This window comes from Nanorana parkeri, unplaced genomic scaffold (genome assembly GCF_000935625.1).
Source record: "Nanorana parkeri isolate BGI_ZX_2015 unplaced genomic scaffold, ASM93562v1 scaffold1404, whole genome shotgun sequence".
Classification (NCBI taxonomy): domain Eukaryota; kingdom Metazoa; phylum Chordata; class Amphibia; order Anura; family Dicroglossidae; genus Nanorana; species Nanorana parkeri.
This window is the reverse complement of record NW_017307672.1, coordinates 281,698-300,905: the sequence shown is the minus strand read 5'-3', so window position 1 is coordinate 300,905 and position 19,208 is coordinate 281,698. Positions and strand designations below refer to the sequence as shown.

The window sequence follows — 19,208 nt, the reverse complement described above, 5'->3', positions numbered from 1 at the left end:
TGCACTTCGGGTCGGCCGAACATGCTGAGCATGTTCGGCCGACCCGAAGCCACGCGAAGCAAGCCGATATACAGCTGAAATCAGCCGTACCAGCCTGAAGTGAATAGCCGAACAGTGTTCGGCTCACTTCACTTCAGATCGGTCTTTCACCCGGCTGCCTACGGCAACTTAGTGAATAGACCCCTATGTGTTTAATTTAGTAATTATTTTATATATAAACATGTTTACTTTTTTCTATTTGCCATTATCACAGGACAGTAGTGACTAGTGTTCTTTATGAAGACACCAGAAATCTTTAGACTCCCACTCTAGTCCAAGATTGGACAGCTTTGTACCAGCAAGAAACAAGGTTGTAGCCAGAACTACAACACTCTTTCATCAATTTAAAAATGTAATATCAGCTTGATAGTGATATTACATTGATGTGAGCTTTTATTAAATGACCCTAATATTGTAAACACGCTATGGATGATAGAATAATGGGTTAGTTTCAGTCCACAGCCTTTCTGCTCTGATGTAAGAAGATTCCCAGAAGCTGACCCTCTACTCAGCTTTGAGATGGATTTTTGGGACTGCCCACAATGACCAAACATGCCCAAAATGTACTTTCCTAACATGTATTTGAGGTGATAACTAGTATCCAACTTGCTGCTTCACAGATAATGTTTCTTTCCTGCAGTTTTTTTTACATTGTATAACCTGGATGCCATTCTGCATTAGTATACATAACAGCAAGGATTGTATGCTTTCCGCCTTTGTATGCTTTCCGTAAGAAGTAAGCATCTGTGGCCTGATATCTTTTCACAGTATTTTTGACCCATAATGCATAAACATGTGCCATGTAGCCATTATGCAAGCACTGATAGAATAAAAGCTGAAGTAATTATCTAAAAACCAAATTCACTGCGCAACAGTCCATTTCTCTCACAGCACATGCCTCCAACTATATTCTAAATAGTGAATGCAAATGTGAGATTTCTATCACACATGGCTTGCAATAATATATCCTACAGTTATATCCTGGAAGTGTTTGTCTTACTCACCCTCATGGGGAACACAGTACACTGGTCCATCATCTGTGGTGTCAAAAGATGAAAAGGAACCACGGGATGACCATGAAGGGGATGGCTGTTCAACAACAGATGGTGGTTCAATAAAGCTGCAGTTAAATGTATTATCCATGTCATGATGAGCCACTAGAATGAGACAGAAATTGGAACAGTTTTACTTACAGAAACATAGTACACTGAGCTTCTACTTCAATTATTACAAAAAAATTTTTGTAAATAATCTGTAGCTATTGCATAATTTGTGTGCATTTTATATCAGTTTTGATACTGATGGTTACTTAAAGCAAAAAGGATTGATTCAAAAACAGGTGGCTTGATTTTTAATGACTTATTCAGGAATAAAGGGGACATTTTCCAAAGGGGACACCACTTGTTCCAGTGAGAATTAGCTAAGAAGGAATTTTCTCTTAATTCATGGACAGGGCTAGACATAAAGGTTAGTATTCCAAATGACACTGAGGGGAATTCATCAAAACTGGAGCAGACAAAATATGGAGCAGCTGTGCGTGGCGAGCAATCAGCTTCTCTGTTTCATTTTCAAATCTTAACTGAACAAACTGAAGAGAGAAGCCGATTGGTTGCCCTGGGAAATTGCTCCAGATTTTGTCTGCTCCAGTTTTGATAAATTCCCCTCACTTTTTTTTACCATTTCCTACTCCTTAGATACACTTCATCTTGCATTACTTTTTTTTTTGCTTACAAGGAAACCTCAGGCTAAAAGTTCCCACACAGGAAATTTCAGATGATGCCAAAACTAAAAAAAAGATTGGTTAAACCTACAAGTCACTTTTTTACCACTGCCTTTCCTTTCTACTGGGTTTTCATAACAACATGCAATAATACAGACGTTGGGTGAAAAGTTTAGTGCAGCAAAATACTGTCAATACTTTTTTTTACTTGGTCTATACATCAGACTTGGTTCCAAACAAGGGTCAGTCCCTTTAAATAAGGTACAGTTGTAAGTGTTGGATCTGGGCAGGCTTCCTGTTAGTGATGCATGCTTGCACAATGTAAGTCAGGCTGACAACGCAAGAACACATTTGGGAGACAACTGTCTTCTTATAACAGGAAGTGCCTGAACATTTCATGGCAAGACCATCAAATATTTTATTACTTAAAAATAAAGATTAAAAAGTAGTGAAATGATGATTTTTGGAATTGTAATAACTTGTTAACGCTTATATGAGATTTTAGAGGTTGGGTTTAGATCTACTTTAAAGCATGCATGACCTGAAGAAGTAAAAAGATGCTCAAAGTTTTTACACCAGAATCTGAAAACGTAAGGTGTATGTGCAGCCAAAACCTGCTTTATGTTTTAGATTGCCATTGTCACAGTGAAAATGGTTTCACTAAAGGAGGACGTGAGAGAAAATCTTCAACAGGAAACACACGGAAATAAAAAGCTTACAGGGGTTCCAGCATTCTCCTACTCTGCTAACAAAAATATTTATTTCTGTCTGTGTTGCTTTTGGAGATTTTTCCCTCACTTCCTGTCTGGTGAACCTGTTGTTGCCATGACTGCGAGGAAGGGGAAAAAAATTAGTATGAAGCCCCAGACAGCAGTGAACACCTCATTAATTCTTCTCTACACTATCCAAAGCTAAAAACATGTGACTGGACACACACTTAATAGGTTTTATTTTGCACAGGGATCAAACTATAACAAACATCCCCAAACTCCAATAAAAGCTTTGTAAAGTGAGCCCATTGCATGACCTAATGCACACATTTAACCTGAACTGTGCATTACTGTGCATTTTTTTAAACTGCTAAAAGCACAAAAAGGAGTGTTTCTAAATGTAAGAAGTTCAGAATAATTCACAATCTAAACAAAGCCATTCCTCACATGCAGTTTCACCCCGATGTAATACCAGCAGCCTGGTAAAATAATCCAATGCACCTGCACTAGAGAAACTTGTTTCTGTTTGCACAGGAAGCCAAATCCTATCCCAGGCAAAGGCAGCCTACATACTGTACAGTATAAATGGGCAAGGTGTTTCCACGTTAGCTTTAGTTGCCTAATACCTATAAATATGAGACTGAGTAACACAGTTTGTAGGGAAGGATGGACTGCGTGTACACAAACATATAAAGCACAACAGCAACATTTACAGGGTTATTCACTAAAGAGCCGAAGGATCCAGCGGTAGCTTCAGGTGATCCTTCAAATCTCTTTGGCCGCCGGAGCCCTTCGCTTCACAATAGCCCGTACAGGAGCCAAGCGGCTCAGCCGAGCCGAAGGAATGTGCTTCAGCTCGAATGAGCCGAAGTGACAGCCGAAGCGGGGGGAACGGCCGGCTAGGGGCTGTCTGTTCGCCCAGCAAATGCCAGCTGGGTGGAACCAGCCGTGATCTCACAGCTGCCTCCGCCCAGTTGTAATGACAGATCAGCGTCCACAAATGACCTGGGGACGTTGATCTGTCATGAAACAATAACAACTGGGTGGAGCTGACCGTGACGTCATGGCCGGCTCCACCCAGTTGTTATTTAAGACACTAGCAGGTGCCAGCCAATAGGAAACAGTTGGGCAGAGTTGGGCTGTCACTGTTAGCTCCTCCCAATTACGTTTCTTTTTTTATTTTTTTTAATATCTTTATTTATTTTTTAGTTTTACTAGTTATTTACATTTTCAAAATATTTTTTACTCTTTTCACTCATTCGGCTATTCACTTGTTGTTGTTCAGCCCCTATGAGAATAGGGGCGATTGGCAGTGAGTGAGCTGCCGGAGCTTTGGCTCAGCCAATCCAAAGGCAGCTGAAGTACGGTTGAATTTAGCCGATGTATGGCTAAAATCAGCCGTACAAGGCTGAAGTGAACAGCGTTCGACTCACTTCACTTCGGCTCGGTTATTCACTCGGCTGCCTTCAATGCACTGCCCCAGAATGCAGGGAGCCGGCCAGGATGTGATTCCAGCAGCGAATCGTGCTGGAACGCACTGTATATGGTGTGAACAAGCCCTTAACCACTTGCCGTCCGCCCGTTGCAAAAAAACAGACGGGCGGCAAAGTCAGATTGGCGGGTTGCCCTAACTAGACGGCATTTTTTTTCTGCTAGCGCACGTGCACGGTCAGACAAAACCCGTCCGATGTAAAGAACCTTCAATCCCGGGATCCGCTACCCCATCTGCGGCCCGGGACCGGCTCGGGAGGGTGTCAGGAGGTAATATGGTAGAGAGTCTTAGAGACCCCTAATGTCTGCATAAAGAGGACCTGTGTAAAAAAACATAAAAAGAGTTTTAAAAAAAGTCACATATAAAAAAAGTTTAAAAAGTAAAAAAAAAAACCAAAAAATCTTTAAGTCCCCCACCCCCACGTTTCCGCACATATAAATGTAAATACGCGTCCGGTGCGCAAGCGCGCGTAAAAGACAATTGCACTACACATGTTACATATTGCCACGAACGTCAGAGTGTGTGCAATAATTTTAGGGTCATCAATCACTGATAACACTAAACTGATGAGGGGTAAAAGCTTTTAAAGCATCGCCTATGGCCAATTTTTGGTATTGTAGTTTTTTGAGGTTTTGCGCGCGCAATCTTAAGGCTTGACATGTTTGGTGTCTTTTTACCCGACGGGACCCCGTCTTTTATATTTTACCAAAAAATTGGGTAATGATAAATGTTTTATAATTTAATATAGGGAAAACAGTTTTTTGTTTTTTTAATGTTGGTAATGTTTCCTTAATATAGTGATTAAATACCACCAAAAGAAAGCTCTATCTGTCCCCAAAAAATGTTATAAAACTAATTTCAGTACAGCATTGCATGATGTAATAAATGTCAGTCAAAGTACCGCAGCGCTGAATACTGAAAAATGGCCTGGCCAGAAAGGGGGTTTAACACCCCGGACTTCAAGTGGTTAATGTATTTGAGACCATTCACAACCTTTTAATAGAATTGACTTAGACCAACTATGTTGCCACACAACTGCCAACAAGAGTCCACATTTCTACTACGGTACAAGTGGGAATAAAACGTAAACTCTGAGTAGATGCTGTGGGACACAACACGTTTCGCCTTATTAATTTGTAAAAAAAAAAAAAAGTCTGCTTAAAGTTAGCTTTAAATATGCTGCCTTACATTTTAAAAGTAAAAAAAAACGCAACTTTTGCTGTAATACTCACCTTACCCCTGGGGCTGTTTCCCACAGACTTACTGCTCCAAGGTTTGGTGCTGCTCATTTTCCAGCTTGAGGCTAGGTTCACACCTGGGTGACTCCTGACCGTGCAGCAATCGTGCACAAAATTGCATGGATTATCGCATGGTCATGGAGTTGCCCACTGCAGGCGATCGCGCTGTGGGTGCCATTATTTTCGAATGGCACCCGAGTCGCGTTGGGTGAACACTAAAAAAGCAGCATGTCGTGTGTCACAAAAAAAGGTACGTCAGCCCCATTGAAATCCCGAGTGTGGTGCATGTGTGAACCTAGCCTGAATGAGGCCAGCATCATCTGACCCATTTCCTGAGGACCCAGGTTGCATGGACACAGCTCTGGGGGTGCATAGCAAGTTTACCAAAACAAAGCTATTGCGTGGCCCATCGGACATGTCATGGGCCACACTTGAGGCCCTTTATATTTACTGAGTTGACCACCACTTCTTGATGGGAGTTAGGATCGCCTCATGCTATTCCAGTGATAAGAAGACATTAGTAGTCTCCCCAAACACTAACAGGTGTGTGGAGGCTCCAAAAACCACATTTCACCTGAGAAATACAGGAACTTTAATACTTTGAAATCACTTACCCAGAAAACAAACATGCAGCACATAGGTCGGAGAAAATTCTACCATCCTTATCTCTTTACTTGTTCTGGGTCAGAGACTCAGAGAGCACTGAAACCAAGGCATCAGCATAACAGCCAGGCAATATGCTTTTTTAGATGGATTGGTTGGCAATGGCAGCCTAGATATTCATCTTATGACAGGTTTCTTTCTTTTAATCCTAAATCTCACTTTATGGAAAGATTTATTGGTCCATGTTAGGACATTTACATCCTGCTTTTGTAATGTTAGATATAGATGCAAATATACAAGGTAATTGTAGAGGTATTGGTCCTGTACAAAAGCTGATTTGTGGTAGGTTGTGACACCCTTAAGCGAATAAACCCTTGAGACCCTCATAAATAATCGTACAAAGTACAGAGCTTTCACAGACTCATAGGCACCTTGAAGTGTGCAATTGATGTGACTGCCCCACATTCTATTAACCTGTATGATGAATTTGTATCTTTACCTGCTAAAGGCTTTATATTCAATTTAAACTTCACATGATATACTGTAAGAAAATCTGAACATTTTAAATATAATGTTTTCATCTAAACTTCTAAAAGCATCAAACAAACATATCAATTTAGTTCTCAATATGGAGTCTATATAAGTTACTTTAAACAGTGGTGTTGACAGGACAAGAATTTTGGATGTTTACCGGCCGTGCTTTTTTGCTTCTCATATACATTAAATGCACATTAATACACTGTAGGTTACAGCACTGCAGTCTTTTATCCTACAAATAACTGACTTGCAGGACAAGATGGTAGGAGTTTCCCTTTCCAGTACAGTATGCTTGGTGATGTTTCAGTATACTATATCACACCTATATGAGTTTGCTGGACATGTCATTCCAAGGCTATTGGCATTATTAGGGAGTTGGACCCCTTCTCCAATCTGTGGCTTTAACAGCTTCTACTCTTCTGGACCACTCCTTCAGTTGACTTTCATAAGAGACATCACCTAATTTATATAGTCTGTGCTGGCATGGCCCCATCAGACACTGACTTCCTTTAAGAGCATTCTTCTCTGAAAAGTGTCAGGCAGTAGCACAGCTATTTTCCTATTGCACAATCCTACTGCTTTGCTTCTGCCTGGACATCCACCAGCCCGCAGGATCCAGCCTATAGATAATCCAGCTCTGTTTTTAAACAAGTTTCATATGTTATAATAACATTTTCTCTACTGTATCCTTTTCTACTGTCTATTGTATCTTTTTCCACCCTCTCCACGATTGCCCCTACATCCTGCTCTTCTCACTCTATTTTCTACTTCTATTTCACTCCCTATCTCTCATCTTCTCTCTCTCCGTCTTTTGTGTACTGTACTGTACTCTTTTCTGTACTGTAAAACTGCCTTTTAAACCCAGGACTGTGTGACAATAAATGCAGTAACAAGGTGTCTGGATAGATGAACTCTTCAATCAAATGTTAGAAAGCATAGAAAATATCTTCTAAAATGTAGATCAGATGACAAATGTCAGCAAGCATACACAACTTCCATTTTAAGCCATGACTTTGTTTAAACATATGCCGGTCATATGATTTAAACATACAGCGGAATCCAGAGAAAATGTTGGCAGCATCCCAGTATAAAACCTAATGTACACAGAGCATAAGTGAACAGAGGCCGTAAACAAAATGTTTCATGCTTCATCAGTATTATTTGCAGGACCATTGTAGGCAGTAAGTTGTGAATTATTCTGTAAAAGAACACTAGTAACAGCTGTCACATTGTTACTTCTTAAAAAAACAAAGACTTTTATATACAGCGACCAAATAGAAATCTTCTGTCAAGGATAGTTTTTAATTGGTGGAAGTTTAAACCAAACAGGCTGATGGTATAGTGCATTTTGCACGTCATCACAGCCTTATTAAACACCTAGTATGAGCCAAAATCTAATTATGATCAGTAAAACACAAATGCTTGGGGTCCCAAATTATGTAAATTTGGCGTAAACTATGCACCATATGCTACATACTAAGTGAATGTGTGACCTGTACCAGGCAAGCAATGATACAATGAAGCACCACTATTTTATCAACAGGACAAAATGTAAACTCTGACCCTAATATAAAGACCAGCCCCAATACCAGATATCAACCTTCATGATTGCAGATACTCCTGTTACTCTCTAAGCCTAAGGAGTGTTTTGTCAATAAGAATGTCAGTTCATACCCTTGACCTTCTGGTACGTTGGGGAGAGGGCAGGTTTCTGTACCATGATAGTAGAAAAGTCAGGGGAATCATGAGAAGGGGGATATGGCCATGTGTCACTGTAACATCAGTATTTCATGTGGGCTTTTCAATGTGTAGCTTTCTAGGCATCTGTAGGATGCACAAATGGTACACATTTCTTTGATTCAACCTATTTGTTTTTTTAAGACATAAAAAAGATAGACAACTGTATAAATAGCAGGTATTGTTCCCGTATTTTATGATTTTTGATGGTAACTAGTGATAACTGAACCAAGTAAAGTTCAGTTTGTTGGGCTTTCCCTGAACCCAGCAGGAAATCCAGGAATCCCAAATGTAGTGGTGAATCCAACTGAAGTCTATTGTAGCCAAATCTTGGAATTTTTCTTCCAGTTTGCAGGCTTTTTGTAAAAAAAGAGCATGGGCAGCTGGGCATAGTAAAGTGGGACATGTACCACTGCAAAAAAATGTTGATCTACCGTTCAGCTGGGAGAGGGTCTTTTAATGTGGCTTAAAAGGCAACATCAAAAATGCACACATTTTTAAATAACATGCTTGAGGGATGCTATAAATCTGGCTGTGAAGTTGTACAACAGTACTACTGCCACTAAATGACAGTTCTCCAAAGGCCTTGCTCTGTTTGTAAAAACGGTGTGGAATCCCCCTCAACCTGCTGGCTTGTTTACGATATGAAAAAAAGCAGACAGGAAGCGGTAATGCCACTAAATGAATTACTTTTTGGCTGCATTTGCCTGAAGTTTGGCCAGGCAGCCAAACTGGCAAAATCTGTTCGCCCACTCACATGAAGAGGCTAAAGCTCACCTCTAATGGTAACATTTTCCATTGCTGGCTTTTATACAATAATTACTTAGTTAAATTACAGCTTATGTAGAGTCTACATTAAAAATGCTGTGTAGAAATGGAGTTTATTTTAAACTGTAATTTATTCCTAACTGTCTGAGCATTTCATGAAGAAAAAAAAGATGATGTTAGCCAGGAATAAATATCCACAGGTAGAAAGGGCAAAAAAAAAAGTGTTTTCATAGTTCTATTAGTGGCTAACTAGAAATTTTAAAACCATATTTTTAGTTAGCCACTGAAAGGTATCACCCTGCCAACACATTTTTGCCTTCTTTACCTTTGGGTATTTTAAGTAAACCTTCTCAAGACTACAATAACTTTCACCCTACAATAAACCTGTTCACAAAGGGGAATACATTTCCTGCACCTAAATATACACATTAAAAACAGCTTAGCATCATCTGTATACCACAAACTAGGGATGCACCTATACTAGTATTTGTCTCGGTGCCGATACCGAGTATTTGGGCTCCTACTCGTCCAAATGCTCCCGACGCTCATTCTGATACCGGAACTTCCGGTATCAGGAAGCTGAGTCATTACACACTGCCCTGCTCCCTGATTGGCCAGGAAGCTGTCTCCGTGCTCCCTTGTCACTTGGTAATGAGAGAGCGTGGAGCCAGCTTCCCAGCCAATCAGGAACCCGAGCAGTGTGTAATAACTCGTCGCCCAGCTTCCTAATTGGTCGAGAAGCTGGCCAATCAGGAAGCCAGGCGGCGAGTCATTACCCTCCCCTCGGCTTCCTGATTGGCCAGAAAGCTGGCTCCATGGTTCCTCAGCACCTGGTGACGAGGGAGCATGGAGACGGCCTCCCAGCTAATCAGGAAGCTGAGCAGCGAGACATTACATGCCACCCAGGTTCCTTAATGGAACTTCCAGCACAGTATTCGGTATCAGTGAGTATCGGAAAAAAACAAATATCAGTAGTCGGACTTGATACCGAAAAAACGGTATCGGTGCATCCCTACCCCAAACCCACAGACAGACCAGCCTACCTCAGAATTGACAGCTTTGACTCCAAACACACAAAATATTCCATCATATATATTCAGCGATACAGTACATTAACGTCTGCTCTGGCGCTACAGTTAGGGAGACACATTTGCAGGACTTTAAAAAGGAGTTAGTGCAGGATGGCCAAAGAAAAAGAGACATTCAACTTAGAAAGACAGCCTCCATTCCTAGTGAAAACCTTCTGAAACCTCAGGCTCCCAAGAAAGATACCCATGCCTGCTTAGTGGTCACCTACCGCCCACAGCTGGAGATTCTGAGCCAAATCATGAAGGAGCTCCAACTGGTAATGACATGAGATGAAGATGAGAGACTAAGAGGTATATTTTCCGACCCTCCCCTACTATCTTTCAGGCAGCCTTCTAACTTAAAGCAAGTGATTGTCTGCAGCACCCTAAAAAATTCATACAAACAAATTTCCCTGGGGTGAGTCAGAGCAGGACAGAGACATGAGAGATATGCCAATGAACAAGGTGGAAGATACTTGAGAATTTGATAGAGGACCACATGTTTGTTTCTGCTAGAAAACAATACTATAACCGACAGTCAGCATGGATTCAGAAAATGATAGGTATTTTGTAATTTAGTATTGGAAAAATAAATAACAATGTTTCATAGCTGTGCATTAGGTCTGTCACTGGTCCAGGGATTTCAATACTGCATTGCTCCTTCCCGCTTTGATCCCAGCAGATACACATTTCTGAATGTACCATGCTGCTTCTTGCATTATAGCCTTAATAATAAGTAAAGTTAATCTCAGGCCTGGATAACGCTTGTCAGAGTTTTCAACTAATGTCAGTTTGTGTGCAGATTGTCCCTGGGAAAAAGCATGAAGCAAAATATACCTAGAAATAAATACATATTTGTTGATATGTCTTGTCTGCTTGTGTTCACAACCAGGAGTGTCCCTGTGCTATGAACAACATATAATAACCCCTGTGCTAAGCCTTGCCAACAGCAAGAAGCCATACCCCAAGAATGTATCTGATTTGTATTATAAAGCTATTGTGTGCATGCTGGTTCTGCACTTCATGTCAAACCTACAGTGAATTGCTTCAAAGTTCTCACCTAAACTTATAACAGGGAAAACCCTGTTTACAACTTTTAGATGTTGGCACTTCCTGATCAGTGCTGTTAATTCAAGCAGTCTGCAGGGAACGTGTGAGACAACTGGACCACTGCTGCATTATATGTGAGAGCAGGGGTCCAACTCTCCAGCATGCTGCATCACAGGGTATTTGAACTCTTACTCTAGCACAGAGTACGTAAGAAAACAAAACCACAAGCAGATTGTTTTTATTGTATATAATATTAAATGGTGAAGGGTTAACCGGGCTTGAAGAGTTTTGTGTTAGCTTAAGGAGTAGTACTTTTAAGGGCTAGTGTTAGTATGTTAGTAAAATGATTAAGTGTGTTTTTGGTCAAGGTGTCATTTTTAGGGGTTTTTTTTGCAACTCCAGCTAAAACGTTTGGGGAAGGGTCACAATACATTTTTACTGCTGTCAGTTTCCCCATTAGATAGAGTGCCCCTCACTTCCTGTTTCACCTTTGACAGCCAACACTGGAAGAGCTGTCCGCATAGAAACATTTTAATTCACTTTCTGTTTCAAAGAAAACCATCACATTTTTGATTTACCATGACCTTCTATACGGGTAAAAACTGTAAATTGAATATGTATATTCTGGTGCTTACATTGATTAAATACCTGCAATGATAGTATACAATATATGAATTTATTTCTATTTCTATTTTCTTCCACATTAACATGCAAACCAAGATGACCAGCACAAGTGACAGAGACAAGGGTTGGCACAGACTATAACGTTGTTAGGGTTGCCTACCAAAATAGGATTTTTGCACTTACCATAGAATCGATGAATACTGCCCTCCAAGCAGGAAAAGAGGGGAACTCAAGTGCTGAGCCCTTACCCTTCAATAAAAAGTTCATTCATTAAGGGGGATCCTGGAGGACATACCTTGGCTCTAGAAAAGACAGTGCAGTCAGGAATGACACACTCAGCATTGTTTAGTGTAGGGAGAAGTTTACCCAACCTGTCTCAGGGATAATTTGCAAACCTTTCCAGAGGTGAAGGCCCTATAGCACCAAGGTGATGTCCAGCAATCGTTCCTCAATGACTTGTGAACTGTCTGTTCCCAGGAACCAGACTCAGGGGACCAATAGGAATATATAGCCATTAGAAGGGTCCTCCCATGGTGGGGGATGAAATAATTCCAACTCTCACTAAAAAGAAGAAAATAGTGTCTGGAATTTCTCAGTCCAGAGAGAGCATTATGGTGTGTTTTCCAGAGAGCAAACTCCATAACACAAAGGAAGGGTTCAAAGGAACTAAGAGACCGTGCCAGAAGGACATCCCCTGGCACTCCCACAAGCCTTGAAATTAGAAGGCAGGGAAAAGTCTGCTAAACATAGGGAAGAGATCAGTAAACAACATTAACAAGGACTTGAGTTGAACAGACCGTCTTGATGATTATCCCAGTCTGCCAGCTTACACCTGGCAATTTGCATCTATACAAGGTTTGCTTACAATAAAATGCTCAGCATTGCTCGAACTACAAGAAACCAGCAAACTAACCCTTTTAAGAAGGGGATCTTGAGTGTTTTACAATGGGGATGCCACGAAAAAACACTAGGGTGGGCATAAGTACCAGTGCTGAGAAAAGGGCCCAGAGCTGCTGGAGGATGCTGAACATTCAGGTTCTTATCAGGAAAAACAGCAGAAGGGACTGATCCCTTGCAGATCAAGAATAACTTCTGGGCATGGACAGGGCTGAGGAGTGTTGAGCATCACAAGGGGGAAAACCACCTCCGGAAAAAAAAAGTCCCCTATAGAAAAGAGGGTGTCTGAGTGGGCTATCATTCACAGAGATAGGATACAATTAAAGTAGGAATAAGAGATCTTAGAATATTAGAAATCCAAACTGACCTGGCAAGATGCACAATGGAGTACAGGAAAACAGCAAAGGTAAAGAGGGACAACTGAAGGAGATGCCCAATTCAAGGGGTGAACAGTGCATCTACCGGGGAGGCAAAACACCTAAGGACCCAGAAAGTTGAATAAAGAGCACCTGACTTGTGAATGTGGGGGTGCACCTCCTGCATGTGGCAGGCACAAGCTCTGAACAAAAGGGGAAATGCTGATGACAGTCTGAAGAGGTGACTTACTTTGAAGGTCAATGGTGTCAGATGTTCCTCGGATGTATCAATGTCATCCCGGGCATGTAGCCAAAGTGCCCTGCACATGTGAACGGACATCAGCACCATTCAAGAGAGAAATTTAGATGCTTGCAACACGCCATCACAGCTGAAGTTCAAAGCTCCAGACACTTGCTCCCAAAGGTTTATAAAATGAACGTGTATCCTAGTAATGGCAGGGTTTTCTAAGGGATATAACCTAAAGTGACAGAGCTACACAAATCAAGCTCACCACCAACATAGGGCACAGAGTCATTCCAGGTAATTAAAACTGGGATCTAAGTAGGGAATCTAACTGCTTGTCAGTGAATTTCTTAAAAGGTGAGAATACCATTAACCCATTTGCTAGTATGCCTGTTGATGTGGATTACTGGAGCATCTATGGGAAGAGATCGTTGAACAATAAATTCCCTCTGAAAGGGGAAAAGCTCAATTGCTGAAGGGGCCCAGGATCCTACAGGATGTTTCTTAAACCGTGAGTGTAATGAAAAGGTATTTTCAGCTACAGGAGCTCTAAATTACCCTAGACCTGAATTAGTGGGCTGAATTAGTGGACAGCTGTGCAGTTGTATTGGACTTGTAGCTATTATATGCAATACTCTTGTTTGAAGAGGGCACAGATCTTAAATTGAGCATGTTGCTGCACATGGATTAGTTGCTTGGATTCTTCTGGAACTACATTTCAACAGTACAATTGTTCTTGTCATATTGTACTCTACATATGGAGATATTATGAACTATCCGTAGTGGTGTGCACAAATATACTCGCTAAGCATACCAAACTGCAATGCCCTTGCCTCCTTGATGCTTATGTAAACAGTGCAATTTCATGCATGTATGAACATTGTTGACAGGGTTTATCTGGCTGTATAAACTAATGGATTTTTGGCTGATAAATCTCTCATAGAATGCCTTGTTCAGTGGATATGCTGATCATAGAAAATAGATTGAGGATTATATGATATCAGTTTGTATATGATATTATTATCCAGATGACCCCTTATACCAACATCAAACGTTCTGTTTAATTCATATATTTGGGAAGCAGAATATACATACCACTGCAGTACTAATAATGTCTCACTCAGTGACCCATAGATGGGGGTACCTGCATCCTATGTTTTATCTGTAAATACTTTATAATGGAATACAGCGTTCATAAAAGCAATGTACACTTTTGATTCGAAGTTGGCTACAATTAAATACATTGATTTTTTTTTTAAACCTTTACTAAAATGTACAAACCCACAAAGGGATATGCATATACTGTACATGCCCTTAAGAAAATATTAAGTTGCCATGCTTGAGGAAGATGGGATTCAGTACCTTTAATGTATAAAAAAAGTTTTTCTATAATACACTTATTCATCTGAGAACAATATATGATACCAATATGCGTAATATGTTTAATTGTTGCAATACAAGGTTAATGTATACAATGTTACCTTTATGAGGTGTTATTTTTATGACCAGCGATAGTGGTGGTACTAGTTGCTACATTTTTGCAGTTTGGTATTTAGCAAGCCACTAGTCAAAAACAAGCTATTTGTCCTTATGAGTGAAAGTTCTTTTGCAACCAGACATATAAATATTTCCAGCTGCTGGGCGGAGGGAGTTCTTAAAATAAAAAATATTTCCAAAGCTAAGGTTATCTCAATAGTATCTATCATATCCCACTAAGTTATTTTCTCATACATACAATTAAAATACACTACAAGCCAAGTTCTAAAACAGTTACTTGCCCACTAATACTAATAACTAATACCCAAAGGAAGCTTTCACCCTAGATACAGTAGACTCTTTGGATAATATATTTCTTCATTAAACATTCTGGCTGTAACATTTCCCATGTGTCCACTTTATAATATCATAAATACATACAAATACAAATTAATGGATTTTAATGATCCTATGTTTGTTAATTACATTGGTCTTAAAACATCCCATTCGGAGTCACTTACTTGTAGAAACAGATTCTCCTCTAAAGGGTGTAGAAAGCTAAAACCATTTTTTAAACGTTTTGGATAGACTGGTGAAGGATAGAACACCTGTCATGTTTTATTGGTGTTTGCTATTTAAAGCTGAACTCCAGGAGATTCTTTTTAGTTACTCTAAAAATACAGAGAAAGCATGAGGTAGATAAGAAACAAACTATTCACTGTCCGAGAGGGGCTCATGGGAAAGAGCAAAGTGTCAACTTAAAGTATATCTTAAAGCTAAAGCTTTTTCTTGGATAGAGCAAGGAAGGGTAAAACTGTGTGGTCAGGTTTGTATTGCTGTCTATGTCTCCATTGGGGAAATTCACACTTTTACAGTTGTGACCATACCAGGAACAGAAGAGGATCTGGCCCACATGTTCCAGTGACAATTGTCTAAGACGTGATTTCTCCTCACCTTGGAGATATTTCCTCTCACTTCCTGTTTTGTCTCCGGGACATGAAAGCCCCTCAACAGGACAAGGACAGAAAAAAAAACAAATAGAATTTTAAACTAAACCATAAACTTGAATATTCATTAAAATGGTAAATTCTGGTTGCATGGCTGTCATGCTGTCCCAGTGGCTTTAAAATGTTCGGAAGCACTTACCTGGAACAAGTATGCAGTTTAAAAGCTTTGACTTTACTCTGACATTCTAAGCTGACTCAGAAAGTACTGAGGTCCTAGCCAGTCAACTAAGCAATCTTAGAAAGAGGTTAGCAGTTGCACCCACCCATACTTCAATGCAGACTTTTATCTGGTGAGTGTGTGTATGGCAGCAATGGACTAATAAAAGTAAGGGTACAGTTTGGATCCATAAGGTACTTTTAGGCACAGTAAGAAGTGACCTAATCGTGGTATTAGGCTGCTGCCTTCCTGATCATGGTGAACAGACTGCTCAGCAGATAGTTTGCTTCTGGGTATAAAGTTAGGAGGGCATGGTACAAATGAAATAGTTGTGAAAATTTTATTGGGCACTGCAGGCATGTGTCTATGGGAAGCAGTTAGAAATGGCAGCTTTTTTTCTGTATAATTATTAGTGGCACATTTTTTTCCCATCATCAGTAAATATCAAGTAAAGTCATCTTTAACTCTATTTAAACATTGTCACAATAGTCCAAGCTAGGTTAGGGCCAAAAAGAGATGACCCTAACAGAGAGGTGATTTTGGGCACCAGGAAGCTGTATGTCTACAGGTTCCAGTTATAGAAATCCAGCCCTGAGTTTTATATGGGATATAGATTTTTTACCAAAAAGTTTAGTTGGAACGTTCAATAATGCCACCAGAGACTTGACGAATGTTGTTTTGAAATTTCGTTCGATTTTCATTATGATTTAACATTCGATTTTGGAATGGAGTTTCCCAAACAAAACCCACATTCACTGTTAGAATTTCTTCAATTGAGAAAAATTTTCCAACATGCTCCTTTTAATTTTTTTGTCCCTGCGACTGGAAATTGATCATCGCTCGTAAATCGATTTTGTTCATTTGAAATTCATTCTGTATATACCATACTTTACTCTCTAATTGCAGTTCTTTTGGACTATAGTATAGTCACTATACTGTTGCTCACCTCACATGTTTTATGTAAATTTTGAACAAACTCTGTTTTGCTTAAAGCATATGTAAAGCTAGAATGTGGAAGGGTCAGAAGCCCTGCCAAGTTTGCATTTTTGTTTGTGTTCCCAATAGGGAGATTCTCCCACACTGTCTGTCTTGGTAACCATCGTCTCAGAAAACATGATGAGAAATCCAATATTTGTGAGATGTCACACCAATCGTAGATGAGGAAAAATCTTCCAATGTGAAAATATATACTGGTGACAACTGTATATCCCCTCACTTTAAAGAGATCTTTAATTTCTTGCTTTGCCTCTGGGACAGAAAGTGAAATCTCCCCGGCAAAACACTGACCATAAAAAGTTTTGGCTTTACATACACTGTAAGTGAATCCGTTACATTTGTTCCACCTACATGGAGATTTGTTTTTAGATGCACAACATATAATAACACAAACAAATGGCAGGCCTTGACTGCCACGGAAAACAGGGCCTCTGACCAATACATTTTATTCTAGTAAAATAACATTGCCTCTGGCAATAAAGACAGACACATTGAGGACAACATTTCCTCTTCTCCCTATGTGTTGGGAGAAACAAAATGACTGTGATGAAATCATTCTAAGAACCTCACAAAAATGGTTTCACTTTAAAGAAAACCACAGTAGCTGTGGTTTATTTCATTTAATTTTGATGTGTTACCATTGAAAAATAGTTGAATCCTATCTATCAAGCTGCCTTAGAACTGTTAGTAGTATAAACATAATAAAGAGGAGCAGAAAGTGCTATTGTTTTAAACGGGACAATTATTTTACCTGATAGCATTTTATTAAAATGCTCAAAACTACTAGATCTTTAGAAAGCCAGAAAGTTGTAAAAAAAACAAAAACTAAAACTAAAATCATTTAGATACCTTCCTCAAAGACCATAACATCCAGGGGTACAGGTACTCTTAATGACTGGAACACACACAGACTTGTATACACACACATACAAACACACACACTCACTCACAAAGGTTGAACTTGATGGACCTGTGTCTTTATTCAACCTCAAATACTTTGCAACTATGTAAAACAGGAAAGGTCTATAGGAAGCATTGTTATACACTTATATAGTTATACAGTTATGCAATTATTATATACAAACATAAGCACTAAGTAATTTTTTGTAACATCTTTTCAAGAAGCATAAAATCCACAATCTAGATTATCCAGTAGTAATTCGAGAATCAATGTGTAAATAGCTGTTACCAATAAATCTGCCATCACAATTCATTGTTCTACTGTAAATTTACTGCTTTCCATAGGTTACAGCATTTTGTGCATAGCTGTTGTCCTTTACACAATCTTATTAAAGGAAAAGTATAATGTTTTGCATTTATTTTTTTCATTATGTTCAGTGATAAAAAAAAACAAATAAAAAAGTTTATTATGTTTTTAGACCTGTGTCTTCTCCGGTGACCGGCTTGTCTCCCTTTTATCCATCCATAAATTGGCTATCCATACTTCCCCTTGCGATTTTGTTTTTTCCCCTCAGATTTGGCTCAATAACCATTTTTTCTTGTTGACTGCATTTGCTGTTGGTCTAGATGTTTTCTTGCTTTGGGTAGTATGTTTTCCACTATTTTTAATGGATATTTGGTTGTCCCCTCCCAGTTTCTGCTGGATGGGGCCCATGATTTTTCTTCTTCAGGGGTCCGTCTCCCCTTAGAAGTGAATCTCTGTCCTGGTCTGGAATTCCAGGTTTAGCCATGTTTTCTCTTTATACATGGCAGTTTCTACTTCTGGTATGGCCCTTTCTTCATCTAGCCCTGATTCAGGCATTGATTCCTTCAGATAATTTGTGGTTCAATGGACGCTATGTCAGTGGCTATTTCCAACTCCTCAGCTGGATTACTTTTGGACGATCTGACTGTTTCAGAATTCCTTATTTCCTTCTTCCCTTAGGGGCTATAATTAAAATAAGATTTTTGTACTTACCATTAAATCTTTTTTTTTTTTTGTTCTATTAAGGGACACAGGTCCCCCCCTCTGCATTATTGGCTTTATGTACTGCTTGCTCACAAAACTGAGGCATGCTGGGTAGAGGAGGGGCTGGCTTACAGCAAGTTAGTTTTCCACTCTCCCAACCTTATCTAGGACTTTAGATTTTACGGTAAGTACAAAAACTTTTTCTTCTCTTTTCCAGAAAAATAAACAACTCTTGGAAGGCAAAATCTCCAAAATAAAGCCTTGTTTGTCATCTTAGAAATATGTCTCACTGCTATAATGTAAGTAAGAAACATATTATTGCTTGATATATAAAAATGGTGCTGAAGCTTAACGGGTAAAGCCTGTTTCCAGACAACACATTTTGCAGCATAGGGAAGGAACTTCCGACAAGTTTTTATTATTATCTGTGTCCCCACTGTGGATATTTCGTATTCACTTCCTTTATATTTGAAGGGTGTCACTGGGACAAAAAGTGATGAGAAATCTCATGAATGGAGCATGAGACTAGGGAAGGATTAGAAAATCCATAAGGATGTATGTCCTCATTAAAAAAATTCCCC

General features: G+C 39.6%; 1 protein-coding gene across 1 annotated transcript in view; it reads right to left on the bottom strand.

The window, feature by feature from the left end:
• SCARF2 (scavenger receptor class F member 2) overlaps positions 1–19,208 on the bottom strand; it is a 160,421-nt gene that overhangs the window by 3,394 nt on the left and 137,819 nt on the right. The window contains exon 10 of the mRNA XM_018569822.1: positions 1,044–1,196. Within this exon, the coding sequence (XP_018425324.1) occupies positions 1,044–1,196 (153 nt within the window). The remainder of the gene's footprint in view (positions 1–1,043; positions 1,197–19,208) is intronic.